The sequence below is a fragment of the Haematobia irritans genome, chromosome 3, assembly GCF_050003625.1.
Source record: "Haematobia irritans isolate KBUSLIRL chromosome 3, ASM5000362v1, whole genome shotgun sequence".
Lineage (NCBI taxonomy): Eukaryota > Metazoa > Arthropoda > Insecta > Diptera > Muscidae > Haematobia > Haematobia irritans.
In genome coordinates, this window is record NC_134399.1 from 124,557,750 (window position 1) to 124,584,086 (window position 26,337).

The 26,337-nt window shown below is 28.4% G+C and overlaps 1 protein-coding gene across 1 annotated transcript; it reads right to left on the reverse strand.

The window, feature by feature from the left end:
• Positions 1 to 13,212: 13,212 nt before the first annotated feature.
• On the reverse strand, positions 13,213 to 13,753 carry LOC142231171 (uncharacterized). Its single transcript, XM_075301789.1, has 2 exons — positions 13,720 to 13,753; positions 13,213 to 13,655 (listed from the first exon to the last, which is right to left on the reverse strand). Exons 1-2 carry the CDS (start codon positions 13,751 to 13,753, stop codon positions 13,213 to 13,215), a joined length of 477 nt encoding a protein of 158 aa, XP_075157904.1.
• Between the last annotated feature and the right edge of the window lie 12,584 nt (positions 13,754 to 26,337).

Sequence of the window (26,337 nt, forward strand, 5' to 3'; positions counted from 1 at the left end):
AAAATTTTCTATAGAAATAAAATTTTGGCAAAATTTTCTATAGAAATAAAATTTTGACAAAATTGGTTTTAGAAATAAAATGTTGACGAAATTTTCTACAGAAACAAAATGTTGACTACATTTTCTATAGAAATAAAATTTTAACAAAATTTTCTATATAAATATATTTTTGACAAAATTTTGGATAGAAATTAAATTTTGAATATATTCCCTATAGAAATAAAATTTTTACAAAATTTGCTATAGAAATAGAATATTGACAGTATTTTCTATGGAAATAGAACTCTATAGAAATAAAATTTTGACAAAATTGTCTATAGAAATAAAACTTTGCCAAAATTTTCTATAGAAATAAAATTTTGCCAAAAATTTCTATAGAAATAAAATTTTGACAAAATTTTCTATAGAAATAAAATTATGACAAAATTTTCTATAGAAATAAAATTTTGACAAAATTTTTTATACAAATAAAATTTTGACAAAATTTTCTATAGAAATAAAATTGTGACAAAATTTTCTATAGAAATAAAATTTTAACAAAAATTTCTATAGAAATAAAATTTTGACAAAATATTTGTTTAGAAATAGAATTTTGACAAAATTTTCTATAGAAATATAATTTAACAAAAATTTCTATAGAAATGCAATTTTGACAAAATTTTCTTTTGAAATAAAAGTTTGACAAAACTTTCTATAGAAATAAAATTTTGACAAATTTTTCTATAAAAATAAAATTTTGACAACATTTTTGTATTGAAATAGCGTTTCGACAAAATTTTCTATAGAAATAAAATTTTAACAAAAATTTCTATAGAAATAAAATTTTGATGAAATTTTCTGTAAAAATAACATTTTGAAAGAGTTTTCTAGAGAAATAAAATTTTTACAAAATTTTCTATAGAAATAAAGTTTTGACAAAAATTTCTATAGAAATAACATTTTGACATTTTCCGTAGATATAAAATTTTAACAAAATTTTCTATAGGAACAAAATCTTCTTTAGAAATAAAATTTTCAATAGAAATAAAATTTTTCCAAAATTTTCTTTAAAAAAAAAATCTAAAATTTTCTTAAAAATAAAATTTTTCCAACAAATAAAATGTTGATGAAATTTTGATAAAAATTTCAATAGAAATGAAATTTTAACAAAATTTCCCATAGCAATAAAATCTTGACACAATTTTCTATATAAATAAAATTATGAGAAAATTTCCTATTGAAATAAATTTTGAGAAAACTTTCTAAAGAAATAAAATTTTGAGAAAATTTTCTATTTTTTGTCCAAATTTGATATAGAAATAAAACTTTGACAAAATTTTCAATAGAAATAAAATTTTGACAAATTTTTTCTAAAACAAGTATATACAGCAGGAAGTTCGGCCGTGCCAAATCTTAAATGCCCACCACCATGATTCAAATATTATAGTTTCCTTTAAAAAGTACAGGAGGGTTTGATGACAGATATTCTCCCAAGCAGAGCCGTTCAATTAGTACACTTCCCGAAGATAGATTTAAAGATTTTACCTATGAAGACTATATCAGATTTTTGATTTATAAGAACCATTTTTGTTTGAGTTTTAGAGGAATCATTAACATCTCAAGAAAATTATGAAATAACGTCTTGATTGGAAATCTAAAATCTGTAGATTTTCACCCCCATTATTTAAACGATTACGAGAAGTAAAATCTGGAAATTTTACATTCAGTTTCAAGCAATTTTCATGATCAGTGCGCCTTCTATACACTCAAGAAGTGAAATTGGTCTATATGGAGGCCTTACCATATGGACGGATAAAAACTAAATCCGAGACACGTTTTTGTGAGTCTAAAATACAATTTCAGGCAAATCGGATATAAACTACGGTTTCTAGAAACCCATCTCTTATCACGGAGTGTTGCCCGATTCCATGTTAAGCTCAATGACAAGGGACCAACTTTTTATAGCCGAGTCCGAACGGCGTTCCACATTTCGGTGAAGCCATTTAGAGAAGGGGATATTCCACCGCTGAAAACCTTTTTGGTGTTCGGTCGAAACTAGAGTTGAACCCACGACTCTCTTTATGGTTCTAAAATACCTCTCGAGTTCAAATTTCAGACAAATTGGATAAAAACTACGGTTTCTAGAAGCCCAAGAAGTAAAATCGGGAGGTCAGTCTATATGGGGGCTATACCGAAACATGGACCGATACTCACTTTATGCTCCTAAAATACTCTAGATTTCAAATTTCAGGCAAATTGGATAAAAACTACGGCTTTTATAAGCACTAGACCCCAAATCGGGTGGTCGGTTAATATTGGGACTATATCAAAACCTGGACCGATATAGCCCATCTTCGAACTTGACCTGCCTGCAGACAAAAGACGAGTTTGTGCAAAATTTCAGCACGATTTCTTCACTATTGAAGACTGTAGCGTGATTACAACAGACAGACGGACATAGTTATATCGTCTTAGAATTTCTCCCCGATCAAGGATATATATACTTTATATAGTCGAAAATCGACATTTCGATGTGTTACAAACGGAATGACAAACTTATTACCCCCGTCACCATTCTATGGTGATGGGTATAAAAAATAATATTATTACAAAATTTTCTATAACATATCCCAGCAAAAAAAATTGGAAGTTGTTCCACAAACATTTCTTTTTAAAGCCCATCCCAGAATCCCCCATCGATTTTTTTCAACTTCCGATGCAGTCCTTTTGGACAAGTCCACAAACATTTCTTCTAAAGCGCATCGTGGGATCCCCCAATGATGTTTTTCCACTCCCGATGCAGTCCTTTTGGACAAGTCCACAATCATTTCTTCTAAGGCGCATCTTGGGATCCTCCAATGATTTTTTTTCTACTTCCAATGCAGTCCTTGTGGACAAGTATTAGAAAGTACGCAATCAGGCTATTTTAAGTGCAAAATTTGAACAATTAAATTTCTCAAAAAATAGAAAATTAAAAAAAAATAGTAAATTAATAAATAAGTAAAAAAATAATAATAATAAAAAATAAATTGCATCCCCGCTGGGATTTGAACCTGTGCCGTTTGACTTTTTCGCTTCCATGGAAGTTCTTTTGAGAAGGGTTTGCAAATTACGAGGATTTTAAATTTTTTTGCTGATTTTTATATATATTTATACGAAAATATATGCCGAAAATAAAAAATAAAAACGATGCAAAACATAAAAAAATATTTTTTTAGAAAAATAAACAAATTACCTCTGCTGAGATTTGAACCTGCGTTTCTTATTTTGTCGTTCATTCTTTGGTGTCGTATTACGATCATATCACAAACATTTGAATTGACCTTTCGACGCTTTATGTTCAATGGCGTTTGTGGCTGAGTGTGCTAAGGCGTTCTGTTATGGTGCCATCAAACCCAGGTTCAACCCCTGGTCGGAGCGAAAAATTTTTTCAAATTGTAAAAAAATTAGGTAATAGGAAAATAATAGTGTTATAAAAAATATGGTTGAAAAAAAAAATTTTGAAAAAAAAAATTTACGCCATTTAAATTTCTTCGTTCAAATTAACTTCCAGGGCACAACTTCTAAAGCAATGCAAGGACCCAAAAAGGGAGTACTTCCGTCCTATGACAATCCCATGTAAAATTCATTGGAGATGATCCAAGTTTGCACTACTTCCGGATCACAGATTGGGGATCCAAACTACTTTTTTGGAAGCTCTTTTTTTGCTGGGATACAATTTTTACAAAATTTCCTTCACAATAAAATTTGAACCTGGGTCTGTCGGCACCATAACACAATGCTCTCTTCAAAAGAAACATTTGGTTTTTTCTGGAAGTAGCAAAAGAGCAAAGATTTTGCTGCCCGCTTTTCGAACTTTGGTTTTCTTAGCGTCTTCAAATAAAATATGCTTGTGTTGGTGACCATTTCGAAGAAAATGTTGTCCAAAAGGATATGAATTTTGATAATATGATTAGTTTATTTTATCACTACTATAAACTTTTTTTCTAACAAAGATTGCTTCAGCCTCTTGCCAAATATAACCGCAATGAAAATAGTTAAGCTGTTAAAATAATTGTTATTGCAATAATAATAAAATTACCCATAATACGTAATAAAAATAAAGTACACAAACAAATTATACCACATAACAATGTAAACTAATTTTAAATGTATAATTAATATGGTAATTGTATGATATAAATAAATGTCATTGTTGACCAGACACAAACATAGACACAAATCAGAAAGCGCATGCGCACAATGCCCCACTTAGGCACTCGAGATTAGTACGACACAATTGCCTGAATAAAATGGAGATGCAAAATAAATAAAAAAAAATAACTGGAATTAAAAGTAATTCATTTAAAATGTGTTTGTTTTGGGAAGCTCCAGTGGGGAATAACCATGATTGACCAACTAAATATCTGTAAGACAAACAGTCATATTTGTAATGCAAAGAAATGAAATAGAAAATGGTGCACCTTCATATTCCAAATATTATAGGGATTATTAGGCGAATTTGAATAACGAAACTATAACTGGCCGTAAGTTCGGCCAGGCCGACTCTTATGTACCCTCCACCATGGATTGCGTAGAAACTTCTACGAAAGAATGTCATCCACAATCGAATTACTTGGGTTGTGGTATCTTAAAACTTCTTAACATCGTTTTCTATATTATGAGTTAGTCCATACGTGGTATACATGTTACTAGACAAAAAAGTTATGTATAGGTAAGACTACACGGATGAAAAAGACTGTTTTTCATATGTTTGGCTATAAACATTATATGTTTGGAAAACAAATTTTTAAGCACAATATTTTTGAGTGCAAGCATATAATGTTCATAAACTAGCATAACATGTTTGGGACATATATGTTAACATGTTAGAACATATTATGTTTGGGACATAAAATGTTTTTAAATATAATATGCTTGGATGCAAACATATATTAATTTAGAAATAGCCTATAAACATATATGTGTTTAGTAGCTTAGAGCGCTATTTAACAGGGAGCGATATTGAATTAAGTTGGTGGTTGTTGCTTGTTATAACAAAATTAACATTTTATTTTTCCTTGGGCAATTGATCAGCTACTTCTTTGATCCTTACAAACTGTGTGGTCCGCTGTTCGAATCCCCGTCCGGCAAAAGGTAAAATTAAAATAAAAAAAAAAAATCATAAAATTGAATAATTTCTTCTACAATGTTTGTATTACAGAAAAAGGTGCTAAGAACTAAAAAATCTCGTGGAAGTGAGAAAGATGTCGGGGAATATACAATTGGGCAGAAACAAAATTTTGAGCATTCAGGTCGAAAACATATGTTGTTAGTACCTATATTACCTGTTTATTTTCATAATTCATTATGATTGTAAATATATAAATAAATAAATAAAATTTTGAGCACAATATTGTTTGGGAGAATTTTTTTAAGCATATAATATTTTTGGGTGCAAAATGCTTCCAAACATATTATATGGTCACATAATAACATATTGTTTTTTGGAAGACAACATTATTGAATTTGGATGCAAAAATACAAAATGTTTGGAACTTAGACTACCCAAACATATATTGTTTAGACCAATATGCTTTCAAACATATTATATATTGGAAGAGATCAAACATATAAATGTTTGGGCAATACCCAAAAATGTATATGCTTGAAGCAAAATATGTTTGGGAGTATATGTTACAGAAGCGATTTTTTCTGAGGGTGTTTTGTAGAAGTAGTAACTTTCCATTGTTGGGTAAATTAAAACATTTAAAATTCAACACATTTACAATAAATGATATATATACACCCAAAAAATTGTCGCTAATTGGAGGAAACATTATATATAATTTTCCAAATACTTAACTAAGCTTCTAAAATAAAATGCTAAAACATTTATTTCGAAGAAAAAAATTTAATCTAACCAATAAATTTAGATCAAAAACTTCAAAATATGGTTTTTTAATTTGGTAGATTTTTGGTAAAATTTTGGTAGAATATTTTTGGCATGAGTGGCATACAAATGCGTAGCGGGCGAAAGATATATGTGGGAACTACATCTAAATCTGAACCGATTTCGTCCAAAATCAATCAAGGTTCTATTCTTACCCGAAACACATACTTGTGCCTAATTTGAAGTTGATTGGACACAGATGGCCATAGCAATATCGACTCCGGGGCACGGAAAATTTTTAAGAAAATTACAAAAACAAAGTCTATACAAAAATTATTTCTAAAATTTTAATTTTATTTCTACAGAACATTTTCTGAAAATTTTATTTCTATAGAGACTATTTGCAAAATTTTATATAATTAGACATATTTTGCAAAATTTTATATATATATATAAAATTTTGCAAAATATGTCTAATTATAATTAGACATATTTTTCAAAATTTTATTTATACAGAAAATTTTTGCAAAATTTTATTTCTACAGAAAATTGAAGTTGGAGAGGAATGTTTTGCAATATCTACCAAAACATTACGAATTCTACCAAACAGTACAAAATATACAATTTTTGGTAGAATTCTACCAACTGTGGCAACCGTACTCCCGGGCTAGGCCATAGCAATATTTGTCCATGAAACCATGTCCATGTATCTATCTCGTCGCCTTCTGGGTATTGCAAACATATCCACTAATTTATAATACCCTCTTCCAAAGAGTAGTTCACGGTATGAAAACACTGATCATACCAAAAGTCTTAGCTCCATTCATATGCAGGTTATCTGTTCCAAAAAGATTTTTATCTAGGAAAAAGAATGTACAAAAGTTTGGTTTCATTCCAATTTTGATTATTAGCGTGGCTGATTTTTTGCCACTAAAAACCAGACATAATACCAAACACCAACCACCTTTCACATCACAAGTTGGTCGATCTTTTTGTTTTATTGATAGGAAGGGGGTGGCACCATATCTCTCTGTGTTGCTGGTAGAGGCTAGCGTTTATTTAGTTTTGGTCTTAAACCTCATTGTTTCAGATATAAAAAAGTACTTCAGTTCATGGGGTCATTTAAAGGCGTTGCTTGTTGGCCCACTATTGTTGAAAAGCCTTTTGTTGTGAGATTTTATGCCGTTTTACTGTTTTCCAGATCTTGACTGATATTTGTTAAATTTTTTTGAAAATCATTATTCGGTGTTTTTTTTAGGTACATTCAAGAAATAAAATTAAATACAATGAAATTAATGAATTTTGCAATATAATTTAAGTTAAAACGAAATAAAATGGAAATAAGAGATAGCTGGCGAAACACTTGTAGTTAGATTTTTTATTACATTTTGGAGTAATGTATGAAATATAAGGATAAGAGATACCTGGGATCCGAGCTAGAAATAATCTACCAAATTTTGAAGAAAACTAAAAAAATGTTATTTCGCAAACTTTTCTTTCAATTTTATTTCTGTAGAAAATGTTGTCATTTTGTCACAATTTTATTTCTATAGAAAATTTTGTCAAAATTTTATTTCCATAGAAAATTTTGTCAAAATTTTATTTCTATAAAAAATTTTTAACAAAATTTTATTTCTATATATAATCTTGCCAAATTTCATTTTTATAGAAAATTTTGACAAAAAATTATTTCCAGCGAAAGTTTGCCCAAAATTTTAATTCTATAGAAAGTTTTGTCAAAATTTTAATTCTATAGAAAGTTTTGACAACATTTTATTTCTATAGAAAATTTTTGCCAAATTTTATTTCAATAGAAAATTGTATTTCTATAAAAAATTTTGTCAAAATTTTATTTCTTTAAAAAATTTTGTTAGCATTTTATTTCTATATTTTTTTGCAAAATTTTATTTCCATAGAAAATTTTATCAAAATTTTATTTTTATAGAAAATTTTAACAAAATGTTATTTCTATAGAAAATGTTTGCCAAATTTTATTTCTATGGAAAATTTTTCAAAATTTTATTTCTTTAAAAAATTTTGTTAGCATTTTATTTCTATAGATAATTTTGTCACAATTTTGTTTCTATAAATTTTTTTTTCAAAAATTTTTCCTATAGAAAATTTTGTTAAAATTTTATTTCTATAGAAAATTTTGTCAAAATTTTATTTCTATAGAAAATTTTGTCAAAATTTTATTTCTATAGAAAATTTTGTCAAAATTTTATTTCTATAGAAAATTTTGTCAAAATTTTATTTTTCTAGAAAATTTTGACAACATTTTATTCCTATAGAAAATTTTTGCCAAATTTTATTTCAATAGAAAATTGTATTTCTATAAAATATTTTTTCAAAATGTTATTTGTGTAGAAAATTTTGTGAAAATTTTATTTCCATAGTAAATTTTGTCAACATTTTATTTCTATAATTTTTTTTCAAAATTTTATTTCCATAGAAAATTTTATCAAAATTTTATTTTTATAGAAAACTAGCGTAACCCGGCCCGCTTCGCTGCGCCTTCCGAAGTGTTTTTGTAGGAACATTTTGCGTTAACTTAGTCAACCATATCCTTCGTGATGAAAACAAATTCGAAAAGATTTGAATTCTTTCAAACAAATCGGACTACTTGCTTTTTCGTTTATAGGTACAAATACGGCGGATATGCATATGTAAAACGGGTCGTCTTAAAAAATGTCGCGGAGAGGGTGTACCCTCTCCAAATTTTTTAAATAATGTTCTGTATTCAAGTAGTTGGACAATCTTCTATATTTCTTGTGAATTTTAAGTGTGGAAATGTATCCTTCTCCTCAACATATCTGAAAATTAAGCACTATATTATAATAACATAACATACAAAGAATTACTGTTTCCAGCTCAATAAATCGGAAAAAGCAAAAGTAGTAAAAAATTTTACTACATTAACATTTGCTAAAATGTTGGAAAATGATGCACCCTCTACGTTGGCTGCCAATTTCATGTAAATTTAAGTTCTTTACTAAAAAGAAGAAGTAGAGAAGCCCTCTACTTTCAATTGAAGAAAAAAAAACGGACAAAAGGGAACCCTCTCCCCACCTTCGCTCCACTCCGACCTGATATCGGACTATGACGTACCCCTATATTAATTTCACAACTACTCAGTGGTCCCTATAAATTCTATCGAAGTAAATCGACAAAGTTTATTCAAATTTTCCCCTTCCCCAACCAGATATCGAAAAATCATATACTAATTGAAAAATCATGTATAAATTTAATCACCTCCTCCCACGTTCCCTGTAAATTTCAAGTAGATCGGAAATGTTTAAATTTTGCTCTATTGTTTTAAAGGGACGTCACTTTCCCCGACACAATATCGACAAACACCGTAGTGAATAGCACCCCTAACCTTCCCTGAAAATTCTTGAAACTTTCCTTCAAGTGTGGGGCAAGGAGGGTTGCCCCTTCGTTCATAACCTTCCCCCACCGCTTTAGTAAGTTTCGAAAAGTGATGTAGCGTACCTTTTGTAAACGTCTCAGAAAATGTCAAGTAAATTATAAGCCTAAAGGGGCGGCCTCTCTTCCGTCCAAATATCACAAAATCATGTATCAACTATTAATATCGTAACCTCTCCCCAGTCCTCTGTAAATTTCAAGTAACTCGGTAAAGTTTAATTGTTTCTCTGTATGTAGTTACTTAAGAGAAGCGGATGTCTCCCTATGTCCTTTTATTAAAAAATTAGGAACCTGATATAAATATCATAACCTCACTCATTTTTCCGTAAAATTTCAGTCGGGGGAGTTTAGTTTTGTTTCACTGCACTTAAAAAAAAAAGTAGGGCAAAGGGGTGGTCCCCCTCCCCGACCAAATATCGAAAAATAATGTAGCGGATTTTTGTCTAGATGCCAACCCCAACATTCAATGAAAATTTCAAGCAAATCGCATAATTTTGTTCCAAGTTTAAAAAAGTAAGGCAAGGGGAGGTCCACATATGAAACCATCAGGTACCCCATATTAATTCCATAACCTCAGCGCATGTTCTCTGTAAATCTCAGATAATTTAGAGAATTTTAGTTTTTTCACTGTACTTTAAAAAAAGTCGAACAAAGGCGAGGTCCCCCTCCGCCACCAAATATCGAAATATAAAGTAGCGGATCTTTGTCTAGATACCAAACCCAACCTTCAATGAAAATTTCAAGAAAATCGGTCAACTTTGGTTCAATTTTCAAAAAGTCCGACAAAGGGGAGGTCCCCCTCCGCGACCAGGTATCAAAAAATGAGGTACCCTATTTTCACCACATGAACGCCCCCTACGATCTCTGAAAGTTTAAAGTAAATCGGTTCAGCCGTTTCGGAGCCAACTCGGAACATACAAACAAACAAACAAACAAATAAACAAACATAGATTGAATTTTATATATATAGATTTTAACAAAATGTTATTTCTATCGAAAATGTTTGCCAAATTTTATTTCTATAAAAAATTTTGTCAACATTTTATTTCTTTAAAAAATTTTGTTAGCATTTTATTTCTATAGAAAATTTCGTCACAATTTTGTTTCTATAAATTTTTTTTCCAAAAATTTTGTTAAAATTTTATTACTATAGAAAATTTTGTCAAAATTTTATTTCTATAGAAAATTTTGGCAAAATGTTATTTCTATAAAAACTTTTGTCAAAATTTTATTCCTATAGAAAATTTTACCAAACTTTTAATTCTATAGAAAATTAGTCAAAATCTTATTTCTATAAAAAATTTTATTAAAATTTTATTTCAATAAAAAATTTATCAAAATTTTATTTCTATAGAAAATTTTGTCAAAATTTTATTTTTATAGAAAATTTTTTTCAAAGTTTAATTTCTATTGAAACTTTGCCAAATTTTTCTATAGAAAATTTTGTCTCATTTTTATTTCTGCAGAAAATTTTGTCACAATTTTATTTCTATAGAAAATTTTGTCAAATTTTTATTTCTATAGAAAATTTTGTCAAAATTTTATTTTTCTAGAAAATTTTGACAACATTTGATTCCTATAGAAAATTTTTGCCAAATTTTATTTCAATAGAAAATTGTATTTCTCTAAAATATTTTTTCAAAATGCTATTTGTGTAGAAAATTTTGTCAAAATTTTATTTCTATAGTAAATTTTGTCAAAATTTTATTTCTATAATTTTTTTTTTCAAAATTTTATTTCCATAGAAAATTTTATCAAAATTTTATTTCTATAGAAAATTTTAACAAAATGTTATTTCTATAGAAAATGTTTGCCAAATTTTATTTCTATAAAAAATTTTGTCAACATTTTATTTCTTTAAAAAATTTTGTTAGCATTTTATTTCTATAGAAAATTTCGTCACAATTTTGTTTCTATAAAATTTTTTTCCAAAAATTTTGTTAAAATTTTATTACTATAAAAAATTTTGTCAAAATTTTATTTCTATAGAAAATTTTGGTAAAATATTATTTCTATAAAAACTTTTGTCAAAATTTTATTCCTATAGAAAATTTTACCAAACTTTTAATTCTATAGAAAGTTTGTCAAAATCTTATTTCTATGAAAAATTTTATTAAAATTTTATTTCAATAAAAAATTTATCAAAACTTTATTTCTATAGAAAGTTTTGTCAAAATTTTATTTTTATAGAAATTTTTTTTCAAAGTTTAATTTCTATTGAAACTTTGCCAAATTTTATTTCTATAAAAAATTTTGTCTCATTTTTATTTCTGCAGAAAATTTTGTCACAATTTTATTAATATAGAAAATTTTGTCAAAATTTTATTTCTATAGAAAGTTTTGTCAAAATTTTATTTCTATAGAAAATGTTGTCAAAATTTTATTTCTATAAAAACTTTTGTCATAATTTTATTTCTGTAGCAAGTTTTATTTCTATAGAAAATTTTATCAAAATTTTATTTCTATAAAAAATTTTATTAAAATTATATTTCAATAAAGAATTTTGTCACAATTTTATTTCTATAAAAGATGTTGGCAAAATTTTATTTCTATAGAAAACTTAATCAAAATTTTATTTTTATAGAAAATTTTGACAACATTTTATTTCTATAGAAAATTTTTGCCAAATCTTATTTCAATAGAAAGTTGTATTTCTATAAAAAATTTTGTCAAAATGTCATTTCTGTAGAAAATTTTGTCAAAATTTTATTTCTATAGAAAATTTTGTCAAGATTTTATTTTTATATAAAAATTTTGTCAAAATTTTATTTCTATAAAAACTTTTGTCATAATTTTATTTCTGTAGAAAATTTTACCAAAATTTTAATTCTATAGAAAATTTTATCAAAATTTTATTCCTGTAAAAAATTTTATTAAAATTTTATTTCAATAAAGAATTTTGGCAAAATTTTATTTCTATAGAAAATTTTGTCAAAATTTTATTTCCATAAAAATTTTTGGCAAAATGTTATTTTTGTAGAAATTTTTATCAAAATTTTATTTCTATAGAAAATTTTGTCAAAATTTTATTTCTTTAAAAAATTTGTTAACATTTTATTTCTATAGAAATTTTTTTCTAAATTTTTTTCTATAAATTTTTTTTCAAAAAGAATTTTGTCAAAATTTTATTTCCATAAAAAATTTTGGCAAAATGTTATTTCTATAGAAAATTTTGTCAAAATATTTGCTATAGAAAATTTTAGCAATATTTTATTTCTATAGAAAATTTTGTCAACATTTTATTTCTGTAGAAAATTTTGTCAAAATGTTATTTCTATAGAAAATGTTATCAATATTTTATTTTGATAGAAAATTTTGTCAAAATGTTATTTCTATAGAAAATGTTATCAATATTTTATTTTGATAGAAAATTTTGTCATAATTTTATTTCTGCAGAAAATTTTAACAAAATTGGATTTTGTCAAAACTTTTTTATATAAATTTTGTCAAAATTTTATTTCTATAGAAAGTTTTATTAAAATTTTATTTCAATAAAAAATTTTTCCAAAACGTTATTTCTATAAAAATTTTATCAATATTTTATTTCTATAGAAAATTTTGTCATAACTTTATTTCTATAGAAAATTTTACCAACATTTTATTTCTATAGAAAATTTTACAAAAATGTTATTTCTATAGAAAATTTTATCAAAATGCTTCGTTCTCCTTTTTAGCATGCATTTACTGTATGATTAAAATAAACAATAAAGAAATAGATTGTGTATAGATTCTAAAATTTGATTTTATTTCCGATAATTTTTGCATTGTAGAATTGTACTTACTTTTTCTTCATTACATGTCAGTCGCCCCGTATGAAAAACATACTTTTTTGTGCATGCACAGGAAGTCATGAAATTAAACAAAGTAAGCAAATAAAAACAAAATAACAATGGTTAATAATTTATTTTCCAAAAAAGAACATACTCGTAAAGTAATTAACAATCAGGATGAATTTCATTCCACATGATAATACCAGCAACAATGGCTTTCTTAAGCAATTCTAAATTTATCGGATCATTAACTTTCCCAGTACATTGTTCCAGATCGTTGTAAGCTTTTGCATATCTCTGCACATTTTCCACTGTACATTTAGACAAATAATCAAAATCGTGGCTTACTGAACAACTAAGTTCCAGAAAATGTCGACATTTTTCCAGCGCCTTCTTAGTTGAAGTAGTGTAAAGTAATTCCATAATTTCGGCGATATTATTTAGAGTTTCTGTTTTAAATTGCAATAAATAATGATTTTCGGGCTGAAACCAACATTGTCTCTTTTCGGCCAAGTCATCAATAGCTTCTATTAATTGATCTCCTCGACACTCAAAACATCTTGAATATGAGACTATATTCGCATTTAACCCATGGAGTACCGATAGGCCTAAGAAAAAACAGCACATAAATTCGCTACGTATCTCGTCATAAGTTGGAGGATTAAAATTTACCTGAAAATACTGCAACACATATTATGAGCTTCATAGAGCTAATATCAAACTGAGCTTAATAGATCGACTAGTAAGAAATATTTGTCAAATAACCAAATCGATATTTGCTAAGAAAGGTTTTGTTTTCTATAGAAATGTGAGTAAACATTTGCGAAGTTAAATTTAGCACTTGGCAAATAGGTTTCTTGTCATTGAGCTAAATATGGAATCGAGTAGCACACATTGATGAGAGTAAACTTAACCACTACTCTATCCAAGTGGATTGTATAAACCGAGGGTAGCCACTAAACCTAACCTAACCTGACGATATGTAGCACAGCTCCAGAGATGACATTGCTTCCCAGCAAAAAAGTGTCGCCAAAATAGTAGTGAAAATGTCATTTTTGGATGCGATAGTGGTGCAAAATTGACGCAGAAGCTTTGAATTTAACATGGCCATAGGACGGATGTCCCGAATTTGCATCACTTCTTAAAGTGTGGTCCGAATTCAATGTTTTGAATGTGAAATAAAAAATTCTGTGATATTTTGCCAAATAAATAATTTTTAATTATACCCTGCGCCACACTGTGGAACAGGGTATTATAAGTTAGTGCATATGTTTGTAACACCCAGAAGGAGACGAGATAGACACATGGTGTCTTTGGCAATAATGCTCGGGGTGGTTCCCTGAGTCGATATAACCAAGTCCGTCCGTCCATCTGTCCGTCCGTCCGTCCGTCTGTCTGTGAACACATTTTTGTGATCAAAGTCTAGGTCGCAGTTTAAGTCCAATCGACTTCAAATTTGGCACATGTTCCTGTTTTGGGTCAGAATAGAACCCTATTGATTTTGGAAGAAATCGGTTCAGATTTAGATATAGCTCCCATATATATCTTTCGCCCGATATGCACTTATATGGATCCAGAAGCCAAAGTTTTATCCCGATTTGCTTGAAATTTCGAGTGCAAAATTTGATTGAAATCGGTTCATATTTAGATATAGCTTCCATATATATCTTTTGCCCGATTTGGACTTATATGGCCCCAGAAGCCAGAGTTTAGGCCCAATTTGGTTGAAATTTTGCACATGGAGTACAATTAGTAGTGTAGTTGAGTGTGCTAAATTTTATTGAAATCGGTTCAGATTTAGATATAGAACTCATATATATCTTTCGCCCGATATTGACTAATATGGTCCTAGAAGCCAGAGTTTTACCCCAATTTGGTTGAAATTTTGCACTAGAAGTACAATTAGTAGTGTAGTCATGCACCCTCAAAAAAAATCGCTTCTTTAACATATGTTCCAAACATATTTTGCAGGAAGCACATATATTATTGCATACTGCCGAATCATTAATATGTTTGTTTTATGTGAACATATTATATGTTTGGAAGCATTTTGAGCCAAAAATATTATATGCTTGGAAGAATTTTTCCCAAACACGATTGTGCTCATTCCATTTTTGGGTGGTGACCATGTAGCATGGTTTTCGCAACCATGTTATTTTCTCGGAAATCATGTATCCGATTTCGGCAAGCAGGTTATATTTGACGAAAAAATAACATTTTAGTGACAAACATGTTACATGGTCACCATACAAAAATAACATTTTTCTCTTTAAACATGTTTGAGGTGATCATATTCCTTCTCTGCGTGTAGTAGTGTAGTCAAGTGTGCCAAATTTGATTGAAATCGGTTCAGATTTAGATATAGCTCCCATATATAGCTTTCGCCCGATTTACACTCATATGACCACAGAGGCCAATTTTTTACTGCTATTTAGTTAAAATTTTGCACAGGGAGTATAATAAGCATTGTTGCTATGCGTGCCAAATTTGGTTGAAATCGGTTCAGATTTAGGTATAGGTCCCATATATATGTTTTTCTGATTTCGACAAAAATGGTCAAAATACCAACATTTTCCTTGTAAAATCGCTAATGCTTAGTCGAAAAGTTGTAAAAATGACTCTAATTTTCCTTAACTTCCAATACATATATATCGAGCGATAAATCATAAATAAAGTTTTGCGAAGTTTCCTTAAAATTGCTTCAGATTTAAATGTTTCCCATATTTTTATACCCTAAACCACATAGTGGTCAGGGTATAATAAGTTTGATCGGCCAAAAAATGTGCCTACCAGAAATATTGATTTTAGACCCCATAAAATATATACCGATCGACTCAGAATCACCTCCTGAGTCGATCTAGCGCTTGGTGTCCGTCCGTCCGTCTGTCCATGTATTTGTTGTTCACAGGATTCAGGTCGCAATTATTAATCGATTTTAATGAAATTTGGCACAGGGAGTTTTTTGGGCAAAAGGACGAACGCTATTGAATTTGGAAGAAATCGGATCAAATTTAGATATAGCTCCCATGTATATGTATCGCCCGATTTCGACAAATGGGGTCACGTTGCGCGTTTTTTCAAACGGACGTCACCAAATTTGGCAAAAAGGTAATCTTTTCCATCGCCCTTCAAGTCTGCAAAATTTCATCCAAATCGGTTCAGATTTAGATATAGCTCTCATATATATGTATCGTCCGATTTTCCCAAATTTGGCCACAAAACCTTTATTTATCAACCGATCTTACCCAAATTTGGCTAAATGTAGTCTTCTATAGCACTAACTATATGTGCAAAAACTCATCGAAATCGGTTCAGATTTAGCTATAGATCCCATATATATATGTACCGTCCGATTTTTCTAAATTTGGCCATAAAACCCTTATTTATCAACCGATCTTACCCAAATTTGGCTAAATGTAGTCTTCTATAGTACTAACTATATATGCAAAATTTCATCGAAATCGGTTCAGATGTAGATATAGCTACCATATATGTATAACCCGATTTTGAAAAATTCGCCCCTACACCCAGAAAAAAGTGCCTTCGAAACTAAAGGAAAAAATTTTCATCAATATAGTTTATCCATTTTATTTCCATTAAGGTAAATTTTTGTGAAAAATAATAAAATTTACTCGTTTCAGTAAAAAAATCCTAAACTGTAAGCAGTTAGGATTAGTTCATTAACTAGAAAAAGGCATGGAATTTTACTCATACTATTTTCTTCGCTGGGTATAAGAATTTACTACTGAAAAAGAAAATTTTATTCACCGATAACAAAGCATTCGTAAAAATAAACAAAAACCGAACTAAAACCAAGTTTCCTCAAAATTAGTAAAATTTCTTATAAAATGATAATTGCGACTTCCTTTATAATACAAAGTTTTTCATACATACGAACAACACTTGGCATAGAAAAATATTTTAGTTCATTCCTACTAAGAAGTATGCAATCCTTTCAAAACTTAAGGAAACACACTTGTTAGAATATAGGAAATTTTCCTAAATTTCTATTGTCTACCTGTAATCGATACCTGTCATCGTAATCGATGTGTTTGCGCGTGGGTGTAATCGATATATTTGCGCGTCGGTTGTTTTTATACCCTCCATCATAGGATGGGGGTATATTAACTTTGTCATTCCGTTTGTAACACATCGAAATATTGCTCTAAGACCCCATAAAGTATATATATTCTGGGTCGTGGTGAAATTCTGAGTCGATCTAAGCATGTCCGTCCGTCCGTCCGTCCGTCCGTCCGTCTGTTGAAATCACGCTAACTTCCGAACGAAACAAGCTATCGACTTGAAACTTGGCACAAGTAGTTGTTATCGATGTAGGTCGGATGGTATTGAAAATGGGCCATATCGGTCCACTTTTACGTATAGCCCCCATATAAAGGGACCCTCAGATTTGGCTTGTGGAGCCTCTAACAGAAGCATATTTCATCCGATCCGGCTGAAATTTGGTACATGGTGTTGGTATATGGTCTCTAACAACCATGTTAAAAATTGGTCCATATCGGCCCTTAATTATATATAGCCCCCATATAAACCGATCCCCAGATTTGGCTTGTGGAGCCTCTACGAGAAGCATATTTCACCCGATCCGGCTGAAATTTGGTACATGGTGTTGGTATATGGTCTCTAACAACCATGCAAAAATTGGTCCACATCGGTCCATAATTATATATAGCCCCCATATAAACAGATCCCCAGATTTGGCTTGCGGAGCCACAAAGAGAAGAAAATTTCATCCGATCCGACTGAAATTTGGTACATGATGTTGGTATATGGTCTCTAACAACCATGCAAAAATTGGTCCACATCGGTTCATATTTATATATAGTCCCCATATAAACCGATCCCCAGATTTGGCTTGCGAAGTCTCCAAGAGAAGCAAATTTCATCCAAGCCGGTTGTAATTTGAAACATGGTGTTAGTATATGATCTTTAACAACCGTGCCAGAATTGGTCCATATCGGTCCATAATTATATATAGCCCCCATATAAAACGTTCTCCAGATTTGACCTCCGGAGCCTCTTGGAGGAGCAAAATTCATCCGATCCGGTTCAAATTAGGAACGTGGTGTTAGTATATGGTCGCTAACAACCATACCAAAATTGGTCCAAACACACAAAAATTGGTCCATATCGGTTCATAATCATGGTTGCCACTAGAGCCAAAAATAATCTACCAAAATTTTGTTTCTATAGAAAATTTTGTCAAAATCTTAGTTCTTTAGAAAATGTTGTCAAAATTTTATTTCTAGAGAAAATTTTGTTAAAATTGTATACGGTTCATAATAACATTTTCATCATTTTCAAAATTTTATTTCTATAGAAAATTTTGTCAAAATTTTATTTCTATAGAAAATTTTGTTCAAATTTTATTCGGTTCATAATCATGGTTGCCTCTCGAGCCACAAATAATCTACCAAGATTTTATTTCTATAGAAAATTTTGTCAAAAGTTTATTTCTATAGAAAATTTTGTTAAAATTGTATTTCTGTAGAAATTTTTGTCAAAATTTTGTTTCTATAGAATATTTTGTCAAAATTTTTATTTCTATCGAAAATTTTGTGAAAATTTTATGTCTACTTTGTCAAACTGAATTATATACGTATTGGATCGATCTTTTTTGATTTAATATATACCACGTATGGACTTACATACAATGTAGAAGATGGTGTTAGGAGGTTTTAAGATAGCTTGCCATCGGCAAGCGTTACCGCAACTTAAGTAATTCGATTGTGGATGGCAGTGTTTAGAAGAAGTTTCTACGCAATCCATGATGGAGGGTACATAAGCTTCGGCCTGGCCGAACTTACGGCCGTATATACTTGTTTTAGTTGGAATCGCGTTGTTTTGGTATACGGAGAGATTGTTGAAAAATAATATGGTAAAATAATATAATAAATAACAAATAAAATATATAAAATATTTGTTATTTTAAATTAGTGAGAAAAATTTTCGTTTTTTTAAATAAATCTATCAATGTTCGTGATAGTGTATAAAGAAAGAAAACACCAGCAGAAAAACAACCCTTTCATTTGTCTTCATTTTGGAATCTTCAATTATCAGGTAATATTCAGTGACGCTAACCTTTTGCAACAAAAATGTTTTATGATTTTTTTATATTTGTATGTATTGAAATTGTAAAAGGAGGACAAAATCGTTAGGCAGCAACTTATTAAAAGTGAAAAGTACAAGAAGAAGAAAAAGTGCGTTTTACAGTTGATAATATCACACGAAAATTGGAAATAGTGGAATAATAAACTAATATTTCAAAGAGATTCGATGCTGTTGATTCTTAATAAATATATTCAATATATTAATAAAACATGTCTTTTATTGAAGATAAAATTGCTTATAGAAATAAATAAAATTGTATTTAAAAACGAAGGTAAGCAGTTCTAATTATGAAGTAAAAGTTTTACCACAAATGTGTAATATTTGTCGAAATGAATGAAAAAATTTCAATAAAATCATTCCATATATGAATTCAAATTAGTTAAATTTTTTCATTCTGTAGTATAGTGGTATATAAATATAGGAAAATGTTAACTAATATATGGAATGCATTATTCCTAATTTCTACGAAAATCACATCGTTCAAACAAATAAAAATGTCTTTGGCGCTATACGAAGTTCAACTTTCTTCACAATGAGTTCATTTTAACTTAAATAAGGGGTCACTTTTTTCTGGGTGTAATAACCTTATGTTTGACCATACAGGCCTCATTTCTTAACTGATCTTACTCAAATCTTGCACAAGGTAACCTTTTGTGGTATTAATCAAACCCGCAAAATATTATGCAAATTGGTTTAGATTTAGATATAGCTTCCATATATATGCATCGCTCGATTTTCCCAAATTTGGCCATAGTACTCTTATTTATTAACCAATGTTACTCAAATTTCAAATTTTGATGTACTAGCCGATCGTACTTATACATACTTGTAGCTCTTACATAAGAATATTGCTCGATTTTTACAATTTTGTATTTATTACCCACACTAACCTAACCTAACCTCGTAGTTGCAATATCAACACAGCCAGTGTTGCTAGAAGTAGGGGAAATTCCCTATATGTAGGATTTTTCTAATATTTAGCGTCTTTTAGAGACGTAGGGCCACAATGTAGGACATTTTCACTCAACACTATTTGTAATAATTTTTACATTTTGGTGGCTCCAGAGGAGGAAATTAGAAGCCGGCAAGAATTGATCTTTAACAATGTGTGGTAAACTTTATTCCTGTAGAAAATTTTGTCAACATTTTATTTCTATAGACCATTTTGTCAAAATTGTATTTCTATAGAAATTTTTTTCAAAATATTATTTCTATAAAAAATTTTCTCAAAATTTTATTTCTGTGGAATTTATTGTCAAAATTTTATTTCTATAGAAAAATTTCTCACAAAAATTTGTTTATAGAAACTTTTTCCAAAATTTTATTTTTATAGAGATGTAACAAAAAAGATTACTAATTTGGGTAGAATTCTACCAACTGTGGCAACCGTGGTGGTAATACAAATTTATATTCTAAGTTATATACTTTGCATATTCATGTTTTAAGATAATAAAGTACTTAGAACCATTTTTGTTTTGTAACATTTTTTAAATTTAACGAAAAATATAGTAGGGAAAATTGTTTGGGAATGTAGGGAACTTTTTTGTCCTTGTAGGGTAAACCGAACATTTTCCTGGTAGCTATAGTCAGATTGACACAAAGCACCCATAGACATGTACCCCTTAATTTTCTTAAATATGCAACTGGGGTTTATCTCACAGACCTATATGTTACCTCACAAATGCTTATGATTACTAATTCTGTAATGGTGGTTTAGGGTATGATATAGTCGGCCCCGCCCGACTTTCTACTTTACTTACTTGTTTTACTATCATTGTGTTTCACCCTAGTGCATTAGCCGACTTAATTTCTGAGTCTATAGAATTTGTAGAAGTCTATCAAATTCTGTCCAGATCGAGTGATATCTAAATGTATGTATTTGGGACAAACCTCTATATATTCCGCACCCAACACATTTGACGTATGTGATCTGGTATCGAAAATTTAGATCTACAAAGTGGTGCAGGGTATAATATAGTCGGCCCCGCCCGACTTTAGACTTTCCTTACTTGTTTTTTTTTTATGATTTTAATGCATTCTAACGCTTGTCTAAAACGTTTGACCTCAAAAATTTGCAATATTTCTAGAATGGATTTAGAATTTTTTCGACAAAATTTAAATAATTTGTACCATTTGATTAATTCTTACTCTATTTGAAACAAAATAATTTAAAATTTCTTATTAAAAATATAAAAAAAGCGAGTTCGAAAAAATTAAATCAAAAGAACTTTCTGTGTAGTTAAAATAAAGAACATGTTTGAGAGGACATTTTTGGAAGTGCTTTTAAAGTTGTGCCTTTAGAAGAACTTCCAATTTTTTTGCTGGGTTATTAAAGATCCAAAATCCTTTTCAGCACTAATAGGAAAAATTATGTTCCAAAATCGTGAACGGAGGGTAACAAAATGAAACAGAAACGTTCACGAAAAATCAAAACGGAATGTTTACAGTTTCGTCGACGAGTGTTCACGATTTCGCGAACTGCTTTTATTTTTCTTTGGCCATGAGAAGTCTTAAAATATTTGGTAGACGCTCTTATGGCAACTCCGTCGACGGTGCAATGTGCTAAGGCGACTGTTAAGGCGTATGAAGCAGACAATCCAGGTGCGAGTCACGGCACCGAATTTATTTTTTATAAATTCTTAACCATTACGTTTACAGATCATGAACACTGGTTGTTGTTTTGACAACGCATGGTGTCATCGTTGTTAGATTGACTCCGTTTGACACCACATGAGTGTTGATTCACTTTCATGAACGGATCGTTTTCAGACGTGCACGCCGTTCATGATTTTTCTATGGATGTCTGTTCTTGGTTTGTTATATCCAATCTCTCCTCTTGGGCATTTATACAACACAATTTTTATTATATTTGCCTAAAATTGAAAATCTAAAAGAGTTTTGCATCCATAAAGACCTTTGTCCAATTTGGTTTATAACGGTCTATATTTTGGTTTACCGATCTTCCGATTTGACACCTTTGTCATTTACACACCGCGATGTTTATCCAATATGGCTGATTAGGTAGATACTCAGATTTATCGACAATGTAGTGAGATCTCCCGAACTAGATATACCTAATATGGTTTGTATCGGTTCCTATTCTGATATAATAGAATTTTTAAATTTTTGATCAAACCTTTGTGGTTAGTATGACACAATTTTCTATAGAAATAAAATTTTGACAAAATTTCTATAAAATTATACAAAATTTTATATCTATAGAAATTTTTTCAAATTGTTATTTGTGTAGAAACTTTTTTCACAATTTTATTTCTATAGAAAATTTTGTCAACATTTTATTTCTATAGAAAATTTTGCAAAATTTTATTTCCATCGAAAATTTTGTCAAAATTTTATTTCTATAGAAAATTTTGTCAAAATTGTATACCCATAGCATTTTTTCAAATTTTATTTCTATACAAAATTTTGTCAACATTTTATTCGTGTAGCAAAATTTTGTCAAAATTTTATTTCTAAGAAAAATTTGTAAACTTTTCATTCTATAGAAAATTTTATCAAAATTTTATTTCTATAGAAAATTTTGTCAAACTTTTCTTTCTATAGAAAAGTTTGTCAAAATTTTCTTTCTATAGAAAATTTTTTCAAAATTTTATTTCTGTAGAAAATTTTGTAAAAATTTTATTTCTACAGAAAATTTTGTCAAAATTTTCTTTCTATAGAAAATTTTTTCAAAATTGTATTTCAATAGAAAATGTTGTCAAAATTTTAACTCTATAGAAAATTTTATTTCTATAGAAAATTTGTCAAAATTTTATTTCTATTTTGTTACAATTTTATTTCTATAGAAAATTTTGTCAAAATTTTATTTTCTATAGAATTTTTTTAATTTTATTTCTATACAAAATTTTGTCAACAATTTATTCGTATAGCAAATTTTGTCAAAATTTTATTCTATAGAAAATGTTGTCAAACTTTTCTTTCTATAGAAAATTTTTTCAAAATTTTAATTCTATAGAAAATTTTGTCAAACTTTTCTTTCTATAGAAAATTTTGTTTCTATACAAAATTTTGTCAACATTTTATTCGTATAGCAAATTTTGTCAAACTTTTATTTCTATAGAAAATTTTGTCAAACTTTTCTATAGAAGATTATTTCAAAATTTTATTTCTATAGAAATTTTTATTAAAGTTTTATTTCTATATAAAATTTTGTCAAAATTTTATTCCGAAATATTTTTTTTTTAAATTTTATTTCTATACAAAATTTTGTCAACTTTTATTCGTATAGAAAATTTTGTCAAAATTTTATTTCTATAGAAAATATTGTCAAACATTTCTTTCTATAGAAAATTTTATTTCCATAGAAAATTTTGTCAAAATTTTAATTCAATAGACAATTTTGTCAAAATTTTAACTCCATAGAAAATTTTATTTCTATAGATAATTTTGTCAAAATTTTATTCCTATAAATTTTTTTAATTTTATTTCTATACAAAATTTTGTCAACAATTTATTCGTATAGCAAATTTTATCAAAATTTTATTTCTATAGAAAATTTTGTCAAATTCTCCTTTCTATAGAAAATTTTCTCAAAATTTTAGTTCTATAGAAAATTTTCTCAAACTTTTTTTTATAGAAAATTTTGTTAAACTTTTCTTTCTATAAAAAATTTTGTCAAACTTTTCTTTCTATAAAAAATTTTGTCAAAATTTTAATTCTATAGAAAATTTTCTCTAAATTTTAATTCAATAGAAAATTTTGTCAAACTTTTCTTTCTATAGAAAATTTTGTTAAACTTTCCTTTCTATAGAAAATTTTGTCAAACTTTTCTTTCTATAGAAAATTTTGTCAAAATTTTAATTCTATAGAAAATTTTATTTCTATGGAATATTTTGTCAAAATTTTATTCCTATAGATTTTTTTTTTAATTTTATACAAAATTTTGTCAACATTTTATTCGTATAGCAAATTTTGTCAAAATTTTATTTATATAGAAAATTTTGTCAAACTTTTCTTTCTATAGAAAATTACTTCAAAATTTTATTTCAATAGAAAATTTTATTAAAATTTTGTTTCTATATAAAATTTTGTCAAAATTTTATTCCTATAGATTTTTTTTAATTTTATTTCTATACAAAATTTTGTCAACATTTTATTCGTATAGAAAATTTTGTTGAAATTTTATTTCTGTAGAAAATTTTGTCAAAATTTTATTCCTTTTGAAAATTTTGTCAAAATTTTATTTCTATAGAAAATTTTGTGAAAATTTTATTTTTATAGAAAATTTTGTCAAAATTTCATTTCTATAGAAACTTTGTCAAAATTTTATTTCTATAGAAAATTTTACTAAAATTTTATTTCTGTAGAAAATTTTGTCAAAATTTTATTCCTATAGAAAATTTTGTCAAAATTTTATTTTTATAGAAAATTTTGTCAAAATTTTATTTTTATAGAAAATTTTGTCAAAATTTTATTTTTATAGAAAATTTTTCTAAAATTTTATTTTTATAGAAAATTTTTCTAAAATTTTATTTCTATAGAAATATTGTTTTCTATTTTCTTATGTTTCGTAAAGCCGGCAGAGAACAGAACTGGGTGACACCGACAAAAACTGTATGACATTCGAAAACCTTTCCTCATCATTGGCACCTACTGACGCATTTTCACCTCACAATTTCGTTTACTTGTATTTTGTACTCTACCTACACTGAAAAAATTTCAAGAAAATTTTTCCAATTAAAATCTTAATATTCAATTAAAAATTTAATTGAATCAACAAATTTTTTAATTGAAATAAAAATCAATCACACGACTTAATGGCATCAATTAATTTTTTAATTGGCTGTCAATTAATTTTTTAATTGATACTATAATTTTTGTGATTGAAGACATTTCAATTAAAAATTAATTGGATCTATTAATTTCGTGATTGAATCAGAAAATTTTTTTTTTGTGTGTACACATTCTATTTCGTTTATATCAAACTTTGTTCTTTTGTGGCTTAATCAAAAGTGGTTTGTTTTCTTTAAATAAAGTTTATTTATATCGCCGTGTGTGTGTGCCCAACAATGTGATCTATAAATAGAACTGCATGACTGTATACATTGCTTTTGTTTGAAGGGTATATCATAATTGTTGGTTTATGACAATAAGAGTGGATAGTGCCTTAGCTTACAAACTGTTTGGTCCCCGGGTCGACAAAAGGTAAAATCTCAAATATAAAAGAGAATTGCAGCTTAAATGTATACCTAGTGTAATTCTCCGCTTCTTTGGCTTGGAATCAATAACAAATTCATTAAGTGATAGGTAAATTCTTTGGAACCGGAGAAGATTTTATCAGTGCATCTAACACCTTACCCTCTGTATGATACACACTAATTTCAATGTAAAACCTTTTTTTCGGCTCAGAAAATAAAATTCCATATAAAATATTATTTGTTGGTTTTATTTACCTCTGATATCGAAAGAATATGTGCTCAAATATGTGCTTTCAATGAAACGGAATTTCTTCAAGAACGGCTGTGTAAATAGACATTTTTGGGATTTGTATTTGTTATAAATACTTACGTCTTTCAATTTCAAATAATAAAAGAGTAAAGAGTTATAGACAAATGCTTTAGCCTTAAATGGAATTTCGACTTATAAAACTTTGTTGTTTTTCCCTTAATAATTCAGAAGTAGTTTGACAATAGCGAAATCATGAATACCAAATTTTTGCTTATAATCGGAGGTAGGATATTGAAATTTATGAAACATTTGCCCATATCAGAACTATATCCTATTTTTGTCAATTGAATTTTAGGGCTTATGCTTGTAAGTGTAGTCACTGCCACAGTCGATGAAGGATGCACTGGTTGCCATGGTAATCTTTTAGTCCAAGCCATTAAGGATATGGCCGAAAAGAAACAATGTTGGTTCAAGCCCGAAAATAATTACTTGCAAAGCTTTAAGCATGCCTGCATTAAGGGCTGTGCTGGAGTTCTTGAAGATCTCTATCACAACACACAAGAGGCTTCAAGCGAGGCCTGTCGCAAGGATGTTGAGGTACCAACCTGTGAGGACACTGATGACCTTAGTGCTTTGTCTGATTGTAGATTGCAAAATATGGTCACTTTGGCAAGTGCTTATAGTGAAATGGAGATATGTAATGGCGAAAATAAGGATTCAAAGGATGTTGATTTGCTGTTGAAGGTTATTGTC